This window comes from Epinephelus fuscoguttatus, linkage group LG21 (genome assembly GCF_011397635.1).
Source record: "Epinephelus fuscoguttatus linkage group LG21, E.fuscoguttatus.final_Chr_v1".
NCBI lineage: Eukaryota > Metazoa > Chordata > Actinopteri > Perciformes > Serranidae > Epinephelus > Epinephelus fuscoguttatus.
The window spans coordinates 15,273,924-15,294,972 of record NC_064772.1 but is presented as its reverse complement, the minus strand read 5'-3'; the positions used below and the strand labels follow the sequence as shown (position 1 = coordinate 15,294,972).

Sequence of the window (21,049 nt, the reverse complement as noted above, 5' to 3'; positions counted from 1 at the left end):
CAACTGCATCACTGAAATAAAATCCTGGCTTCAAACCAACTTCCTCAAACTTAACTGTGAAAAATCAGAATTCATTATCATCGGCTCCCAAATCTCTTATCAAATCCACCCATAGCTTTTCCTTCTCCATTGATGGCTTCACTGTGCTCACCTCCTGCCATGTCTGTAACCTTGGTGTCATCTTCGATCAAACTCTCCTTTGACCAACGTATCAAACACATCCCCAAAACAGCCTTCTTCCATCTCAGAAACACTGCCAACTTCAGTCCAACCCTCTCTCTTTTTCAGCTGCAGAGACTCTCATTCATACATTCATTACTTCCAGAGTAGACGACTGCAACAGTCTCCTCTACAGTTTGTCATCCACAACTTGCAAGAAACTACAATATATCCAGAATTCAGCTGCTCGTCTTGTCATCACCCCCCACCTTCATTACCTCCACTGGCTCCCCATCTCCCATCGTATCCACTTCTCCTCATCATCACCTATGAAACCCCCCACAACATGGCTCCCCCTGCCTGTCTGAGCTCCTCCACCGGCACACTCCCTCATGCACTCTCAGGTCTGCTAATGCCAACCTCCTGTCCCCCTCCACCAGGACTAACCACTGCACCTGGGGGGACATGACATTCTCCATTGCTCCCAACTCTGGAACTCATTCCCTAAATACATCAGAGACTCCCCCTCACTCTCCACCTTCAAGAAATCCCCCAAAACCCACCTCTTCAAAACTGCCTACAACCTCTTAAAAAATGGTGTTTTTCTTCTCCCTCCCTGGCTTGTTTCTCTTCTTATTAATTACTTCATTTTTGTTACTTTCTTTTGTTTTGTTGCTCTCTGTAAAGCATCTTTGAGTATCCAGTAAAGTGCTATATGAATCCAATGTACTGTATCATTGATTTTGGAGAAACAGGCAGAAGTACCACCACTGGAGCAAAGCAATGTACTACTGTGGACATTGGCAGCAGCTAAATACATTTAACCAGGGTGTAAAATTAACTTTTTACCTCATCTGCTATTGGCTAGTGACCTCCAAAAATTTACCAGCCAAACATATTTTTCACCAGCCAAATAAAAAAATCATGTCTTGTTTGATGAAAAAAAAATACCTTACATTTTTAGTATGAAAATCCAACTTCAGGAAAATCCAACCCTGTCCTCTGTGTTTCTTTGGCGTGCTTGCGGCAAAGGCTGCAGCTCATCATGTTGGTGTGCGGGTCATAGGTCAGCCATGACCGCGGTTGGCCAGCCTCGTCTAGTTTCCATTTTTCAATAAAATGCCGTGCGACATTTGTACTCCGTTTAGCTGTCTGTTCTTCTTGTCCAAGTCCAACATGTTCATCTTCGTTTTTCCTCTTTTCTGGCAGTGGCTTCACGGCAGAACTGTGTCAGAAGTTACCATAGAATGCCCAGGGTTCCGGTAGCTGACGTCATGTGTTCCCGGCACGCATACAATAAGCCGTGAGGGTCAAAATAGTCTTACACAACTGGCAGAAATGGTTGAAGCACATAAAAAACCCACATGCAATTCAAAATTTTCCATCCGCCACTGGCGGGTGTGTGTTTTTGTTTTACACGCCAAACTAATTTTTTTACCCAGCATTGGCGCTTGGCGGGTGTTAATTTTACGCCCTGCATTTAACCCACCAAAAACATCAGTGTTTTCACTGTTTTACCTTGCTGTCAGGCGGTCCCTTCCAATGGGGACCTGAACTCACAGTGAAATTTATCAATGCTCTTTCCAAAGCCAGACTCCCCTGACAAAAATAATAATTTTACCTTGCAGAACATGGGAGGTGCTGGTCTACTGCTGCCTCGACTGGTTAGTTTGTTTGTGTTGTTGTGTGGCTTTGGTGTTTTAAAGAGTTAGTTTGATTTCACCAAAGTTACACAGTAACTTAACTACTGATCAAGGCCGTGGTAGACCAGCAACTTCTTTGCTCAGTGTGACAGAATTACTGTTGCTGTCAAAAGTGGCTTTGAAGAGAGCAATGTAACAGCCTCAGCTTCCTATTGGAAAGGGGTCTCATGTCAAGGTTAAGCAGTGAAAATATTCTAAATATAGCATACACCTAAACTGATTGATTTTAGGTGGGGCTTTTTTTAGGTGGTTAAAATACATTTAGCTGTTGCCCCCATCCACAGCAGTACATTGCCTAGCTTCTGTGGCGGTACTCCTGCCTGCTTCTCCAGACTTGGAGACAGCTACTGACTATAGTCATACAACCTCACTTCAAAAATTCCAAACCATCCCTTTAACATGATCACTGAGTACAAATCTAGCTTATAAAAAACACCTACAGGAAGTGGTTTACATTAACAGACAACCTGTCAATGAAACCATGACACAGAAAAGTACAGGGATAAAACATATAACTGGAACTTCCAGCAGCAGGAATGCCCCACTGAGTCAGATCTTAAGAATATTTCAACTTATATTTTTCAACTTATTTTAAGTGCAGACAGTTTGACAGCATCACCGTCTTATATGTTTCCTCACTACAACAGCTAAATATGAAACTGTCACGTGAAGAAGACTTCTTTGGACAGTTTAAATATGTCAAATTAAAACTGTGTATTTTCCTAATTGGCTGTTGCCTTGCTTGGAGTCCTTAATGAGACTGAAACACTCAGAGAAATGTGATTCTGAGCTCATAAGGAGCATGAGAGCAGACCTCTGCAGCAACCACCTGCTCAGTCCCATAAAATGTAATGTGCACATTACAGCAGGATTGACCTCAACAGTGCAATATTCAGGTTTCTGTGCAGATTTACGTGCATTTGTTTGTCTGCCCAATAATGAGTGGTTTACAGCTGGCTTTTACTCCCAATCAACATGCTACTTCCTGTACTGTATTGTCATGAATTGCTTTTACTAGAACCGTTTGCAGACAGTACAGTAGTTAATTACAGCTGAATCGTCATTGCTTGACTTCCTGTAAAGCTCTTTTACTGGTGAAACATTAGTGCACGGCTCAATTGTGCAATGCAAGGAAGATCTGCTCCTTTTTTGGTCACTCCGACAAGAGAGAAATAATGGGCTACAGTGCATCTCTTTTTACTGTGGTTAAATATTGGCTAAAATACTGAAGACACAAGTTATGTGAGGTCAGAAATGAAGAATCTAGCACACAGTTAAATGCTGCTGGGTTTGAGTTGTTTATGCCAGGATTTTTTTCCTGTGGTTATTCCCAAGCATCTCATTTTAAGATTCAGTACAGATTTAAGGAAAGACGTGGCAAATGGCATCAGATCCCAGGGTAGTAAAAGCTATTTGAGTAAGAAAAAAGAGGAAAAATAGGCTATTTCTTCTATAAATAAAGGAGATGGACAGTTTTGTCTTTGCAGGCCTTTTGCTTTCTTTGCATAATAATACCCTGTTGTCAAGGAGGGAGGAAGGAAGGAGGGAGGAAGGAGAGGGAGGAAACTGTGCTGAAAGAAAGGCTTATCCAGACAGTGTGAAGTGACAGGCTCTGGATTAAGGAAACTAACGGCAGCCTGCAGGAGGGAGCAGCTCTTTCTACTTTGAGAGATCTTTGGACTTTTTTTAGTTTTTATCTTGCTGGGGATGACAGATAAATAAACTGTTGTTGGATCGATACCAGAATCAATTTTGCGGGGGCGGTATCTATGACTCTAAAGTCTATTTTTTTCTCATGCCACGTTTGAGATCACGCCTGTGATGGGCTGAGCAAATCATCACCCTCCTCCTGCGTACTCAACAGCTGCGGCCAGACCCGAAAAGTTGCCGAAGTTGTCTCCGCTTGTTTGCCGGATTGTTTTAATTTGCAGATCCCCTGTGACATCGCCTCCTTCAGCCCTCACCCAGCCTGCTGTCCGCCACCGGCCCGCCCCAGCATGCTGGACTGACGTCTGAGGAATGGCATCGGCTGTGTTTGAAGGCACGTCGCTGGTCAACATGTTTGTCCGGGACTGCTGGGTCAACGGGATCCGGAGACTCATCATCAGCCAGCGGGGGGAGGAAGAGGAGTTCTTCGAGATAAGGACAGAGTGGTCTGACAGGAACATTTTATACTTGCATCGGAGTTATTCCGATCTGGGGCGGCTGTTTAAAAGACTGCTTGAGTCCTTTCCTGAGGACAGAAGAGACCTCTCCAAGTCTCCACTGATAGAAGGTGGGTCTGATGGAAAATGTGGCAGGAAGTGCAAGTACAACATTTAATACAGAACATCACAAGTCATATAACTGTTGCACTTTTAGGGTTAAATTCTCTGCAGGGGCGTAGCTGTAAATTATGGGGCCCTGTGCACGGGAGGTGGCTGGGGCCCCCTCAACAAATCAAGTTTATATAGCACATTTAAAAACACCAAAGTGCTGTACAAACTAAAAGAATGACAAATGTATAGCAATATAAAATGTAACAAATATCAAAACTGGTAAGAACAATTACATAGCCTACATAAAAAAAGACTACAAAATATTAAAACCACTACAAACAACCAAAGGCCATTGAAAACATGTACGTTTTAAGATCTGACTTAAAAGTGTCAATGGTGGGGGAGCATTTGATTGGTAACGGAAGGCTACTCCAAAGTTTTGGAGCAGCTACCGCTAAGGCACGATCTATCTTACCCCTCAGCATCAATCATGTGACAGTTAAAAGACATTGTTCGGAGGATCTAAGAGGTCGGGAGTTGTAGTAAGGGCAGAGAAGTTCAGCAATATACTTAGTTTAGTTTAGTTTATTGTTTTTCTTGAACAACAAATAACCATAAAAATAATAAGTAACAAAATGTCATAAAAAGCACAACGACAAATAAGCAGTCTTATCCAGAAAAAAAACAACAGCCACAAAATAATGTGTTCGAGAGGGAACAGGAGGAAGCAAAGGGCTTATTTTGTCCTGCTCCTTCTTCACGTTATTGTATGTGATACAAATAACAAACAAAAAGAAAAATCAAAAAGACATAAAGTCCTTTATCCCTGACAAAATAATATATAATTACAACAAAAATAAATAAATAAAGTAGTAAGAAAAAAACTGGGGTGCCAGCCCATGTATGGCTTTAAAAACAAATAAAAGAACCTCAGAATCAATCCTGTATTTGATAGGTAGCCAGTGCTAGGATGTTAGGATTGGTGTAATACTGTCTCTTTTTCTGGCACCAGTGAGCACTATCTTTCTATTTATCTGCACTACTATTTTTTCTCATACTGCAACTAATGACTAAGAAACCAAAATTAGCAAATATTTGGCATTTTTGCTTGATAAAAGAATATTATTATTGTAGACTGGGTTTCTCCTGATTGACTGATAGCTCAGTACTAAAGTCCCTTCCACGTTGCCACAACATAAATGCACCTTTACACAATAACTATCATTACAAATCATTTTTCATCCCTGACTCCTGTTTCTACAAACCACGAATATGTTACGTTGCGTCTTTTTATACATATCAACATTTTTAAAGTGATGTTGTATATGAGCTGATTTTGTCATCTGATGGGATGGTGAATGGGGCGCAGACCCCTGTTTGAGATCAATAAACCACAAAAAAGGTTGTGATTTTTCGAGTCATTGCTCTTTGCAGTGGCCTTTAGGCATGAAAACCATCTGTTTTATTATTTTTGATATTTTCTGAGGGCTCTTGCCTTTATTTGGTTGGGCAGTTATAGCACGAAAGGGGGAAAGAGAGGGGGGAGGACAAGCAACAAAAAGCCCATGGGTTGGAATCAAACCCACAGCCAATACAGCCTTTGTACATGGGGTGCCTGCTGCTCTACCAAGTAAGCTAGTGGGCACCCCAGTGTCTGTGTTTTTATGGAGACATTGCTACTTTTTCTGCTGGGATAGTGGTACTGAGAGTGGTTGTGTTGTTGCAGAGACATCACTGTTTTTTTGTGCCAGGATTATGTCTACCAAACCTTGTATTTTAAGCCAAAACATTATCTTTACCCAACCATAACCAAGTGGTTTTTGTGCCTAAACATAACCACACATTAACCACAGCATTGTAAGGTAAAGTTTCAGTGTATCTGCTGAATAATAATATGGAAATGTGACATGTCCGTAGTTTGCAGAAACCTACAATGCAACATTTTCTCTGGTGAATGGGTTGCAAGTTTTGGGCTTGTTGGACAGGCCTGCCCAGGAAAACTACTGCGAAATAATATTCTTGTTTACATTTTGGCTCAGGGACTGTAGTACAACAACTGCTGTTTTGTGCTTTCGCGAAAGTTTTTTTTCTCCCCATTTTTGTGGTTTAAAGTCAGACCCCATACTTAACCAGCTGTGTGACGTATAACTATTAAACTGAGAACCATAAGGGTATCTTACTTCCAGGCACCTGAACTTTGGGTCCTATAGGTCGATGGTCCTATTAGTCATCTTGAATACAAGGTTTTCCTACTAACATTATTTGATTTACATATTAAGGCTGCAAAGTAAAAGAAAGAAAATAAAGTCAATATTTAAAATGTTTTTTGGATAATCTGAACTAAACAAATATATTTGCATGTTTTTGTTTGAGCAGGTTAATATTTAACAAAGTCCACTTTCAGGTGTCACATTAGCAGATCTATCACATAGCCTTGAGACCACAAGACCAACATGGTGACGGCATGTTTTTTCTCCTGGTCAATATTTCAGAGCTAAAAGGCTGTTAGATCTGTGAGGTCTGCTTCCTCCTCTTTGTGACCTATACGTTGGATTTCCCATGGGAGAATTCCAAAAGTACCAATGCTGACTTCCTTGTGGAAATTTGCTCTCTGCATCTGACGCATCATAACTCTTCAGGAGGAGGTGATGTTACTGGGCTCTTGGAGCAGCTATTATCTGGTGCTCAGGAACAAACCCCGGTTCTGCTTTGATCAAAGACAACGGCAGATGTATTCTATCTGATGCAAGTCTGTGGTGTGGGAGTGAACCCAAACAAACACAGGGAGAGCTTTAAACTCCGCTGAGAAAAGACCAAGGCTGCGCCACACATTGTACGAACCCAGCTGCGAGGTGACAGTTCTTGGTGCTGTCCCCCCCAAAGTTAATGAAGTGATAGATACATCCTGTGTGTATGTGGCAAAAGAAATATTTAGATTTCTTCAAGTATTTTTTAGCAATAGGGCAAAATCAGACAGAAATCTCAAATTCTGTTGCACTCAGAGCGAATGAAACATGAATTAACCATACAGAAAAAATAACTTAATTGAAATATTGATTATCTATGATAAGGTACCATGGCTTCTTCTACAGCAACGTTTTAGGCAGAGCTTTGTAGAGGGCAGCCTTTAGGCATAAGAAGCCCAAACCTGTTGCCCTCATGGTTTGGATCTTTGACACTGTGGTGCTGTGGCACTGCCAACAGGCTTGGCAGAGCTCCCAGCTTGTTCTTGTTCCTTGGCACCCCCCTTTTGTCTCTACTCACTGAGCCTATACGAATATTTTGGAAACATCCCTTTAGTGGCGACTGGAAAGCTTCGCTTCCTGCCCCTGCACTGAAATAGCTGACGAGCTTGTTGACAGCTCGCTGCTCTACCGCTGCCAGTGCAGTCTGCAGTGCATTTTGGGAGGAGACGTGTCTGATCTCATGACTCACTTTTCACTTCTATTTTTTACTGTCTGTCACCCCTCATGTCCTGATTATGGCTCGAAGATAAATGGAGCTATGATATCGCCACTGAGGGAGACATCAGTGTTACTTTAGTGACTCAGGCTGCTTTGACAATTTCATGGATGGATAGAAAGCCACGGGGTTAATAACATCCCCCTAATGGCCTTTAATTCCTACCTCTGTTCAATATTTCATTTTCATCCCTTCTAACTGCAAGATTGAAAGTCGCCGTGAAAAATGCAGCTCTGGCCTTTCTCACTCTACTTTGCTCCAGTTTCTGGCTCCCCTCATGTTTTCCTGTGTCTGTGCTGCGTCCAAGCAACAAGGAAGGCGTGCAGAGCGTTCAGACTGATGTCATGATCTGACAGAGGAGAGAGGGAGGAGTGGACTTCCTATATTTAGTCCCTGTGGTCTGTTAAAGCCCTTAACACTTACCTTACATGTGACCCCAGAGTGAACGGAGACAGGAAGTGATGGCTCACATTCCTTGTGAGACAGATTTCACGAGGAATTTAGACATGCGTTGTGTCCGAAATCACTCCCTCTTACACTCATCTGCTACCACCTACATGAGAAATACTTAACAGTTTACTCTTTGACACTTATGAATCATCATTTCAGTTGATTATCATAGAGCATTTTTTGGAAGTATAGTGTAGTTGTTGAGAGAATCATGGAATACATTTACAGTACGTACTTAAAGGGTGTTATAACGATTTAATGGTCACTTAACATTCTTGGCTCTGATTTGCTGACAGACGTCTAAATTAGTGCCGGTATTAAAGGAATAATTTGATATTTTGGTAAATTCACTTTTTGTGCTTTCTTGCTGAAAGTTAAATGAAAAAACTGAAACCACTTTTACATCACGCTATTAAATATGAAGCTACTGCCAGCAGCTGGTTAGCTTAGCTTAGCATAAAGACTGGAAACAGGGGGAAACAGCTAGCCTGGCTCTGCCTGGAAGTAACAAAATACATTTACCAGCATCTCTAAAGCTCACCAGTGTACTTGTTATCCTTAACACTCCAGAAGCTTACTGTGCCTGGCCAAGAAATAGTCTGTCAAATAAACTTCTGTAAAACTGCAATGTGGCATTTATACACAGTTTTAGTACGGTTTTATGCTAAGGTCAGCTAACTGACTGCTGGCTATAGCCTTAGTGAACTAAGGGCCCTGATACACCAAGCTGACGGTCAGCAGTTGGTTTTTCGTCCAATTCATCATGTTGAATCAGCATGGGAGATAGCTGAGCGTGTCATTTAGTGAAAACACTCTGATTGGAAATTTAGATCAGCACCACCCAGTGGTGAAATCCATGCACACGTGTACACGAAAAAAATGACCCACTCTAAATGTTTAGAGATTTTTGTACACAAACTCACCCCTATGTTATACAGTATTTTTGCACTAAAAAACATACTGGACAGGAACTGTAACCAAATAACGGCCTGGTGCAGGTCGGTGCAAAAGAAAAAAAGCCCCTTGAGCAAATAGCCGCCTGGTTCTTTTAAACGCCTGGGGTCAAAATCGATTTTGTGAAATAAACGCCCAGGCTACTATTTGGACAAATACGGTATTCGTATTTCCGAAAATATCAAACTATTCCTTAAAAATCAAGGTAAGGCCAGCAACAGTGAGACTCAGTTTAAGCACTTAGTGTTGTTTGTGTAACCAATAAAAAATAAATAATCAAGCAACTGCTTAGTGAGAATGATGCAAACTTAACTTTAAACATGTAATGTTTGTTGTCTAAGTGAACAACTATAATTTGATTACTTTTTAGAACAGAGAAACTTAAAACGTCATTAAGAAGTGATTTTAGACACACAGCCACATACTAGACTGGTGCTTGTATAGACGGGACACAAGAAATGTATAACACCCTCTCATGGATACTTACTGATGTTTGTTGACTGAGGCGTCCAAAAATAACATGTTGACAAAACTGTGGAACATTAGTGGTTAGACGATGTGTTGACATGTGCTTATCAGATCAACGCAGACGGTAGAACTAGCTGGTGCTTACAACATCTGATGACTGTTTAGATACTGTGTTTGAGGATGACTCCGGCTCAGTCGAGTTCCTGTTGTGCGTCTACGTCTACTCTGTTATTTCAGCTAATAGATGAAGTCTCTTGTCAACACAGCATGCTGTCACAGAACCAACAGACGGATTACTTGAGTGTGCAATTACAGAAATTATGAGGCGGGCACAAACAATAAAATTTCATATGCTGTACATTATTGTCGTTACATTTTACAAACTTGTTGCGCTAAGCAGATAAACACCGCTACTTAAGCTGATCTTCCAAAGGAGATAATCAAGAATTAAAGCTTTAAAGAATCAACCAAATGGGTCTGAATGAATAATCTCAGAAAGAAGAGCCAGGAAGCCCACACAGGAAATAGACTCTCACAGGAAATTGGAGGAAATAAACTTCGGGACCCTGGTAGGAAAAAACATTTTGTGTCAATGTCTTTTAAAGAAGACAACCTGTAATTGTCATAAACATGGCAAATCTGAGATCAAATATACACCAATTAATATTTAAAAGTTCTTGAGTAGATGAAACTCAATGTGCTGTTTTTATTTCTTCCCTGCGCCTGTGTGGATTTTTGATGATTTTTGGCTGCCACAGTGGGAGGAGAGGTGCAGTAGGAGGGGTGTCACTGTCAAACTAGTGGTGCACTGCAATTTTGGTGTCAGGATTGATTGCATTTTGTGACGCCCTCCTGCAAGTCAGCAGGGCACACCCGAGTTTTGTGCCTTTTCTTACACTCTAATTGATCGCTGCGACCCACATTAACCTCTCCAAAATCACACAGACTTCTTTTATTCCTTGTTTTGTCTTTATTATGCATTCCTCAACACGTAGGCGTGTCTAATTGCACAGAATTAGACATAGTTGTGTTCTGATTATGGCAGTGATGCTAGGAACGCACAGTAAACATCAATACCTGTCATCCACAACAGCTTGCTCATATGTAAGTCTTTCAGCTGATTAATATCCTTCATACCCTTCTAATGGCTGCAGGTATGTGTTGAATCTGCTGACTCTAATTGGAGGGGCGTGCATCATCCAACTGCGGCTGCACACACCAGATCCGCTGTGGTTAGTGCGATTAATTCTTACGCAACAAACACCAAGCTGTTGCAGAAATAACCACACATACTTCTCTTTTGCACATCAAACAGGCCGGTTATATCTCACACAGCCTGCTGGTTTATGCAGCAAAAATAATCCCATTACCCCGTATATAATTTAATTTGAATGCATCACAGTGGTATTTATAAATTCAAATGTGGCTGTTGTCTGAATTTCCATTCAAAATAAAGTCCTTCTCACACAAAACATAGTGACCTCTGAACTTAAAATATGTCCAGAAATTAAATAAATAAATAAAAAAGAGACATTATCTGTTTACAGCAGGATATTTGGGCTACTAAATATTCTGTGTGTTCCAAGTTTCCCCTCAGGATAGGTTCCTCTAGATTTTCCACTCCATGACCAAAGTATCAGTTTGTTATGGCGGAGATAACAGCTTTTTAAAGAGGATCGGAGGACTTGTGATGATTTTTACCAGTCCCTAACACACCCTCTGATAACAAATGACAATACATTCTTCCTAATCCCACCCTGTTTCCATGTGCACCCTGTATGCGCTGTGTGCTGGCACCTAATAGATAATGTGCACTTGACTCATAGCATTAGCATGGACATGGCAGGACATAAACTTTCTGAATCTGTTTACAAAGACAGCAGCTAACAAGACTGGGTGTGGTGTAAACTCTCTGTGGTGAAGTTATCATCCAGGCTTTGTTTCCGGTTGAGATGTTAACTGCTGGTAATTCTACAAATCATCCATTTCACAAAATGGCATGCACTGTAACAAGAAGACTGGAGTTTTCTTGTTTATTTCCTGACTACAGCTACATGAAAACAGTCGACCCCACTATGATGCATTCACTATTTGCTGAAATTGTCATTATATACATGCAGTATTTGAGACAAACAATATGACAAACATCACCTCTGCCCCCTTTTAGTGCTTCTAATGGCATTTGCAACAATCCACCATGAGTGCATAAAAACAACCAATGAGTTTTGTGACCTGGCTGCCATGACTGGAGCAAATTGTCTCGTTTTACAGCTAAACAGTACACTAAAATATGTTTATGAAAACATTTGAGGTGAGAAATAGGCAATGTAGTAACAGAATCGTGATTCATATTTGATCAGTGCTGCCTAATTTGAGAGTTTCCGCAGTTTATGAGCTCTGATTGGCTGTTTTCCAATAGAGTGCGGTAGTTTTCAGCACATGCCATTAGTAGCAGTACTAGTTGTGGCCATACAGTGTATAAAAAAAAGAAGGATTACGGGACAGCTCCCCAAAATGTAGCCAAAACATCTTGATCGGTCCCTGGTGTCTGGCTGTCTTGGTCATAAAGGTCAAATAGATGTTTCCCAAATATGCTTTATGTCATTTGAGACAGCTGTGTATTCCAATGGATGTGCTCTTGATCAAGGGCGCTGCTCACGATTAGTTGGATAGTGGGAACTCAATACCTTGGAGAACACTACTGCGCAGACTTTGGCTCCAAATAATGTCACCAGCACAAAATGGCGGCAGTTGTATCTGAGATATTTTGGCTTCATTTTTGTACAGTGGGAGGAAGTGATGACGTGTTGTCCATCTTTATTTACAGTCATATAAGGAGGAGGAGGAACATGATTTTTCTCATGTACTATCTGTCTCATGTGATACTGTGTGGATGTAGTGACAGTTTCAGCAAATATGAAGTTGTTTTGATAAAAGTCAACAACTGTAGCTTTAACTATGTTTACAATATTAAATATCGGCTCTAAACTTTCAAAGGAGCTTAAACTGCCTAAAGATTTGACTCACAGCTGGTTGGTTATGAGAAAACAACACAATATATCAGTATATGCCTGAAACATGTATGATTTGTCACATGTACAGAAAAAAAAACTGGCAAACAGGTCTTAAAGGGACTTTAAACAACAGAACGTGATCCTGAGGCAGTGTGAGCTTCAGACTGGGTGGGAGTCTCACTTGGTTCCTAGTGATGATTTAACTGCCCAATCACTCTTCACATCCCCCTGGGTATGATGTCATCACGGCTGGCCATTATAAATGGATGAGACTGTGACTGTGCACAGTGTTGCTGTAGGCTCTCCCTTACTCAGTGCTTCCATGTAACAGTAACCGCTGTGTGACTACATCTTGTCTGTAGCACTTACATCAGACAGAGAGTCATCAGTGTGGCTGCAGTCTTCATCGTTATTCCCCTCACCACATCCCTTTGTCAGCATGGCTGTAAATGATGCTCTGCTGACTGCTCGTTTGCATGGGCGGCAGCCTTGTGCTGCTGAAAGTGCTGATGGTACACTCCCACTGCTTCTTAAATTGCATTCCTAGTGTTATGCAGGATTATCGTGTTATTGTGTCGCTTTTCTCTCGACCACTGTTATTACTTGGCTCTGCTATTACTGCTATCGTACAAAACTTTGCAATTACAGTGGGAGTTTTACAGCGTCGCACTGTGTTCTTGTTCTAAAGACAATAACAGCAGTCTATTTTTTCCCTCCTCCTATTCTGGGTAAATATCAGGGGGTATTGTTAATAAAAAGGTTAATGTTTTAAACAGACTACTGCCTTTTCACTTGCATTTGTGGCAACCCTTTTCAAGATGAGGGATAAATTCAGACCTGTCTGGCTTTTTGTATGGACAAATAACAGCCTGGTGGTGGTAAAGGTCAAAGCAGCTGCCTCTTTTTTTTTATCGCACAGGCACAGAAATAGTTGCACTTCACATTTTGATAGTGGGGTTTCTTTGTACATAAGACTCTTTAGGTCAGACTTGATTGTTATAAATATTTTATGATATTTTTATGCCATTCTGTAGGCTGTAGTGATTTATACTTTTGGACTGGATTGTGTTGATGGTTTTAGGGGTTGGAAAAAAAAGCAGACACTGACACTGTAACAACAAATTCTGAAGGTTAGAGGCTTCACACAAAGACAGGATTAATTGCAAAGCTATTATACTGAATTACATTAGATTGTGCAATTACATAAAATAAACTTTTAAAGGGTACCTTTGGTATTTTTCAACCCGCACCCTATGTGTGTTTTGTGTCCAGTATTGAGAGAGACAGAGAGACAAAACAGGCTGCACTGAAACCACCACGGGTATTTGTGCACCATCAATTTACATCCACCAAAAGAGCTTGTTTTTGCCACTGACAGCTCACATTGTTATTCCAAGTGTCAGACAACATTAGGGAAAGGATCCCCACAGAGACAGACCTGTGAAAGAGTAAGATCCTTTTTGTTTGACCAGAAACAGCCCCGAAATCACCATCGCCAAACCCGCCAGACTCCTCTTGAATAAGCAGTGATTTTGTCATCGTAAAACACATTTCATTCAAAAGGCAACAGAAACAAAATGAACTTCACAAAAGTGGTCTTGGTTCATCTTTTGACTGTTCCAACAATCACCAACTCTGGTTTGGTTGAAATAAACCCTTAATTCACCCAGTTAGATGTAAAAATATATTGGCTATATACATGCTTAAATTACTGTTTATTTAAATGGAGTCTGTTGTGAGTGGGGGTCACAACTTTGGGGCTGTTTCTGATCAAACAAAAAGGATCTTACTCTTTAACGAAAAGATCCATCTCTGTAGAGATCCTTTCCATAAGTAGTCAGACACTTAGAATAACAATCTGAACCTCTCAGTGGCAATAATAAGCACTTTACATGGACATACATTGACAATGCACAATTGCTCCAAGTGGTTACATTTCAGCCTGATTTGTGACCACCAGTGAAGCCCTCCTGCTCAGCACTGGAACAATTTCAAAAATGTTTGTCTTTATTCATCACTTAGACACAAAAACATGGGAAAATAGGGTCCAAGTTAAAAAATACCTAAGGTACCCTTTAATTTTGTGTATTTTGGAATTTCTTTTTGAATCCTCACACAAGAGCTGATGATTTCAAATGTTTATATTTGTTTATTTCAGGGCTGGTGAAAATCAAAGAGGCAAACGACATTGAGGAGAAACTGAACGAGGTGGAAAGACTACTGAAGAATGCCATCAACATGCCGTGCAAGGTTGGTCGCTCAATCATAAACCTAGATAATATCACTACTTTATTAGCACGTTTACTGTGCGTGAGAAGATTTTCATAATACCTCTTGTTTGAGGGTAAAAGGTAGATGTTTTGAACTTTACAGCTATGTAGACTGGACTGATAAAACCTGACTCCACAGTATTCCAGGTCAGAGGTGATGTTGACTTTCTTTGAGCGATCGCCGCTGGATCAGGTGCTGAGGAATGACAAAGTCCACAGAATCCAGCCGTGCTTTCAAAGTCCAATAAAGATATCAGGTATGGATCTGTAATTATTTTGTAATACAAAGATGAAGTCACTGTTGACTCATGTCATGATGACTTAACAGGTGCTCTGTGCCTTTTTAGAAATCATGCGGTCCAATGGATTCTGTCTGGCCAATACAGAAACCATCGTATTTGATCACAGTCTCCCTGAAGAAAAAGAGAGACCCTCATCCACTGACTCTGTGGAGCATACGTGAGTATTAAGACCACTTCTCAGTATTTTTGCCTGTGTCTTGCCCCAGTCTTTGTCATATCGGCTTTTTTTTTATAGACACTTTCTAAGACTGTAAGCAATAATTTAAAAAAAATCTTGCCATGAGCCTGATTAAAACCTGCAGTGCAACACAAATTACCTGCATGTTTTCCCACACATATTAGGGTTTCTATTTTTGCTCTGAGTGCACAGTGTACAAGTGTTTTGATGACTGTGGGAGTCCTTGAATGTGACCCAACCCTAAGACCCTCCACCCGCACAGGAAGTGTGTCTGTGCACCTCTTCCTTCCCTGGGTGTGTGGAGGAAGCAAAAGAGGAACACATTCCTCTTGGTGCTTCACGCAAAATATGACTTTACATAACTCTTTAATAGCTGATATTTTTATGTGTGCAGTGATCATGTCGGTCTTGGTTAATTTGATCACTAAAAGCGGATGATTGTTATAACAGATTTTTTTCTTTTTGGTTATTTCTCATGCAGATTACCATATTATTGACATTTGTATATTGAACACATGAATATAATGTAAGGCTGGTATCCCAGACTTGTGCCTTGTGTTTAATTGGAGCTAAGTCTGGTCCAACATACTGCTAGCCTCTAGAAATCAGCAAATACACTATAATTGTGTGCATCAAGTGCATAGGACACTCAGAAAGCTTTGTTCAATGAAAATAATTGCTGACTCTGTGTTCTAGAGAGGCTGTTGGTACTTATTTTCATACATTTTGGGAATGTGCTCCAGTGGATAGATTCTGAGAAATGGTTGCCTCTAACCTCTCTGATATGTTAGAGATAATTGTGCATCACTCACCTGTTACACTGCTGTAAATGATCTGTCTAAGCTGGATATGACTGATCAAAAAGAAAGCATTATTAGCCGGGCTTACAGCAGCAAACACATGGCTTGCTACATGCTTGAAGCCACCCCATTAAGTCTCTTTTCAAGTCTAAGTTCCAACGTACATAGGTATTGTGTACTTAGAGTTATCAACAGCCTGTGTACATGGGGCAAAGGAATCAACAATAGAGATGTCGAGCAAAATCTCTTTGAAACTTAAAAGCCCTTTAAAATCAATATTTTGTCAGGAGTCAGTGGTCGATACATTTTCTTCCAGGATAGTGCCATGAAAAACAGCTGGGGATTTTTTCAGAGACATTGCTGAGTTTTGTGGCTTTTGTGCCTAAACCTAACCACACGTTAACCATAGTGTGGTTGAAAAGTTACGTTTCATAATAATGTACAAATGTGACCTTTTCCGTGGTTTGCCTAACATACAATGCCAACATCTTTTCTGGCGGTTTTTCACATGGCTTTGGGGTGGTCCTTAAAATGAGACTGTCCTTTTTGTTTTATTTTGTTTTAGTTCCTTCTTATTACTACTATTTTTTTCTTGTAGACGTTGATTTTGTGCAGTGTTGTGACCCATTTTGAGTTTTCCATTGCTACATGATGTACAATAAATGTCATTTAAAAAAAAAAGTTGATCACCATAAAAAAGAATATGAAGCACTGAAACAAACGGCTTCTCTACTTACTTAATGTTATTGACTGTTACAAATTACAGTGCTGTACTTTCACTGCAAGGGCATTCAATGACTGGTCATTATCAGTCAGCTTGATGATGGCAGCTTCAACCACTTTGCTAGTATGCATTTGTTTTCTGTCTCCATCAGTTACCGTAGTTTTAGATAGTTTTTCCATGTGTCAAGACCGAAAATGAACTCTGTCAGCAGACTACTTGATCACTATGAGCACATTATTTAAACAGCATTTGTACAGATTCTGTCCCAAGCTTTTGATGCATGTAAGTGGTTGATCACTATAAGAGGTTTCCACTCTACCAGCAGTTAAAGTGTTTATGGGTTGATGTCGACAATTACCACAGGGCCTTAAATCAAATGCATCACACATCCTGTCCTTGGAGTAATGTGTCTTTCTTTCTGTTGCCAGGTATGAGGATGGAACAGAGTTTCTGCCATTGGAAACAGACATGTGTGATGAGGAAACAGAAGCTTATGTCACCAACCTTTCCTACTACCATCTGGTCCCATTTGAAACTGACATCCTGGAATGAGAGACTGATGCCTGTTGATGGACATCTGATGCTGTCGTTGAGGAAATGGAACCTAGCTATGCAACACTGCAAATAGCTGCTCCAAGTGAATGCTGCTTATCCTTGCAAACTCTAGAGCTGCTTCTCGCCCATTTTGGAGTTGGTGCAGATGGACAGTGTGCACCAAAGTATTGGAAGAACAGCAGGACCACTTCGCCTTCAGGCAGTGTCACCAGTGTGCCTCATTCAGAGCCTTATTTGAGTGTGTCAAGAAGAAACATGACAGGATTGTGTGTATGCTGGCCACAGAGGGCTTTCAGGTGTTGTAACACAACCTGTGGAAGCAACAATGGAGCTCTTTCGGTCCTGAAGCAGATGCAAACAGCTGGAGAGGTTTCAAATATGCAGCTTGACCACTTCAAAAGAATTTATCAAAGACATCATTGTCTGTGGTGTGGAGTGTGAGTGCAACCAGCAGGGAGAGGGCCACACATCGGCCTAAATTTGGAGGTGAATTTACAGTATTGGACCTTTCACTGTCACTTAGAAACGTAGCTGAATCAACCAGCACTCTTTATTTTTCTACCTGAGTTGTTTATCTTTCGCATTTATGCTCCATAAGTTTGCCAGGAGAAATGTGACGTTTCTGCAAAGCTTATTTTCTTCACATTTAAACCTGCTCCCTGAAGTGTTACCCACAGTGTTGCCACTCTGGTGTTGTATTCCTTTGGGAACACAGGAAACTGTCATGAAGCTTTTTGTATGATATTTGTTTATGGTGCAATTTCCACTAGTGTTTTTCTTTGTAAAATACCAGTTTGACACTCATAGGATGATTCCTGTTTTGTTGCTGTGACATGCAGATGGTTCTTTGGCATGAGAGTACTCTGAGATCCAAGTGAAACTGGACTGAACAGATACAACGTGTGAAGATAAATGAAAAGGAGTCATTGGAGCAAATTTTGTCCAAAGTCTTCCTGTTTAAGCATTAAACAAAAACTTTATAGTAAATGAGAAAAACAAAGCTTTTATGCTAATAGACTCGAACCATGCAGTATTTTATGTAAGTGTCTGTTTCACTTGGTTCTTTGTTTACTGTCAAATCAAAGAACCAACCAAGAGAAGAAATATGAAGTGTCATTAAAGTTTTGTTACAACTTTCCAAAGTGAGAACTTAAAGGAATACTTAACCCCTTAAATGGCCTTTTGTTTATCAGCTACTCAACCCTGTTATGTTGAATTTGTGAAGAAAAATTTATTTTTCTTGCATGCCTCCATGGTGAACAAAGAATATAAAAAGAGAGAAAATTCTTGATGAATTGAAGTCATAGGGGGCCACATTTAATAATAGCACAACTATATCAAAATATCTGTTTAAAAATTCTCTTACAACTTGTGCAGTGTAATGCAAGTCTCATTTATCCAGTATGCTCAGTATTTCTTAAACAGACAGCCCTTAACGACAGGGAACTGAACGGAACTTATCTATGCTCTCTTCAGTGCCAGACTCCATTGACATAATCAGTAATTTTACCTCGCACAACACAGGAGCTGCTGGTCTACTGCTGCCTCCGTCAGTTAGTTAGTTAGTGTTATTGTGAGACTTTGGTGTTTTAAAGGGTTAGTCAGGATTCACCAATGTCACAAAATAACAAACAAACTACAGACTTAGGCAGCAGCAGAACAGCAGCTCCTGTGTTCAGTGAGGTAAAATTACTGGTTTTGTCAATGGAGTCTGGCTTGGTACTCCAAGGGAAGTATGAATGAGACTGCATGAGTTGTGTGAGCATTTGTAAATGGATGTTTTGATACAGTTTTGCTGTTAAAAGCAGCGGACCCCTATGACTTCAATTCATCAAGAATTCTCCCCATTTTGGATTCTTCGTTCACCATGAAGGCATGTGAGACAAACAAAGTTTTATTCATGAATTCATCCTAACACGAGGTGAGTAATTGATGAGTAAATGGTCAGTTGGGGGTGAAGTATTCCTTTAATACTGCCTTTTTAGATGTTGGTGAGAATTTTTTATATGACGTTGTTTCTCTGTAATAAAGTAGAATGTAATATGTGTTTGTAACATAGCTTATAACGTTGCTTATTTTATGTTTATAAAAAAATAATTAGATATATGAGAGCGGAGAATGAGTGTTGACGTTTTGTGGAATCATCTCACTGCTGTTGTTGCCACGTGATGACGAGTGATAAAATGGGGCAAAGAAAGCTTTGTTTTATGGGTCACTTGAGGTCATATCTGACCCGTTCTGTAAGATGACGTGTGGGTTCAGTCAGACAGCTGAATGTGGGAGTCTGCAGCTCAGCCTGCGACGGGAGAACAAGTCCTCTCTTTATCTTAAGAAGACAAACGACCTTGCTGTACTAAAACTTTCTATAGAAAGAGTTGTGTGAAATAATCAAACACTTGGTTAAAATTCATGCCTTTTGTATGTTTTATGGGCTGCTTTCACCTCTCGTAACACCTCTTATGAATCTGTGGAACACATCGGAGCATTACATATGGCAAAAGAAGTTATGTTTGTGTAGGATTAACTGTAAGTAAATCCATCTGTATTCATTGTTTTGACAGTGTTGTCAGTGCAGAAGTCATTGTGGCCTTACAATGTGGGCTAACAGCTTGTGTCCACTTTCCTGCCCCTCCAAATACAAAAGGCATTCAGTCCTCACAAACTTGGCACATGGGGCTTGAACAGGACGGTCCTCCACATGAGTCTATTTAGTAACACAGTCATGATCACCATTCACCCCATGAGAAAGTACAGCTCTTTCTCACGGTGTGAAACTATTTCATGCTTCTTTTTGCTTTTCTCCAAGAATGACGTCTTGAAATGAAGGATAGTCTTTGGACATAAAAGTTTCAGTTGGGAAAAAGTCCAAGCATACATTATGGTAATGATTAATATGACTCAATAAAAAGAAACTGTCTGATTTAAATTTTCATGCCAGGGTCAAATTCTCTCTCTTTCATGGACCTGCATTAACGTTTATCAAATGGTGTAAGAGTTCATATTTAAAGATCAAATATCTGTTAAGATGTCCGTCTGTCTTAAGACCCTTCGCAGGCCGGGTAATGTATTATAAATATTCTGCCACAGTCTATGTGATGTTATGACTAAAATGGTACTCAGCTGATCTATGAAACGTATCAGTATGCCCACCATGCCAGCCAGCATTGTGAGGACTCGGAGGAGAAAGTGACAGTTAATATGAAAATAATATAACACAAAATAATTTATTTATTTTGTAACTCTTGCCACGCTCTGTGAAGCTAACCATTCTATGCCTTGTGATTTCATTTTTATGTGTGATGTGAGATCTTTCTGTGTGTAAATATGTCAAAAGGATTGAATGAAGATAATCTGAATTATAACCTTTGGAAAATGAATTTATGTGGTAACATGTTTGATAACTTTAAAGCTACTCAGACAGTATTAGATACAAATTATTATTCTCAAAGCTTCTGAAAATAAATATGTTTTCAATAAAAGAAATGTTCATGCGATGTGTGTTTGTGTGGAAATCATGATGGAAATGCATGTGTTGGTACAGAGGTCAGTACTTTTGCTCAAGTGCTGCATTTGAGTGCAGTTTCAAGGTGCCTGTACTTTCTTAGAGCACTTCCATTTTATGCTTATACAGTGGCGTAAGGAATTTATGATGGGTCATAGTGCACGCGATTGTATTGTCTTGACACAAATAGAGACTTGACATTGGACAATATCAGCATACATATTACCCAGCAACCATCACTCAAAAAAAA

General features: G+C 40.2%; 1 protein-coding gene across 1 annotated transcript; it reads left to right on the top strand.

Moving 5' to 3' along the window:
* The first annotated feature begins 3,426 nt into the window (after positions 1-3,426).
* Positions 3,427-20,791, top strand: pxdc1b (PX domain containing 1b). The gene is made up of 5 exons (XM_049564609.1): positions 3,427-4,137; positions 14,627-14,718; positions 14,878-14,995; positions 15,086-15,197; positions 17,171-20,791. The coding sequence occupies exons 1-5, from the start codon at positions 3,882-3,884 to the stop codon at positions 17,292-17,294; spliced, it is 702 nt and encodes a 233-aa protein (XP_049420566.1). The 5' UTR covers positions 3,427-3,881; the 3' UTR covers positions 17,295-20,791.
* The last annotated feature ends 258 nt before the right edge of the window (positions 20,792-21,049 follow it).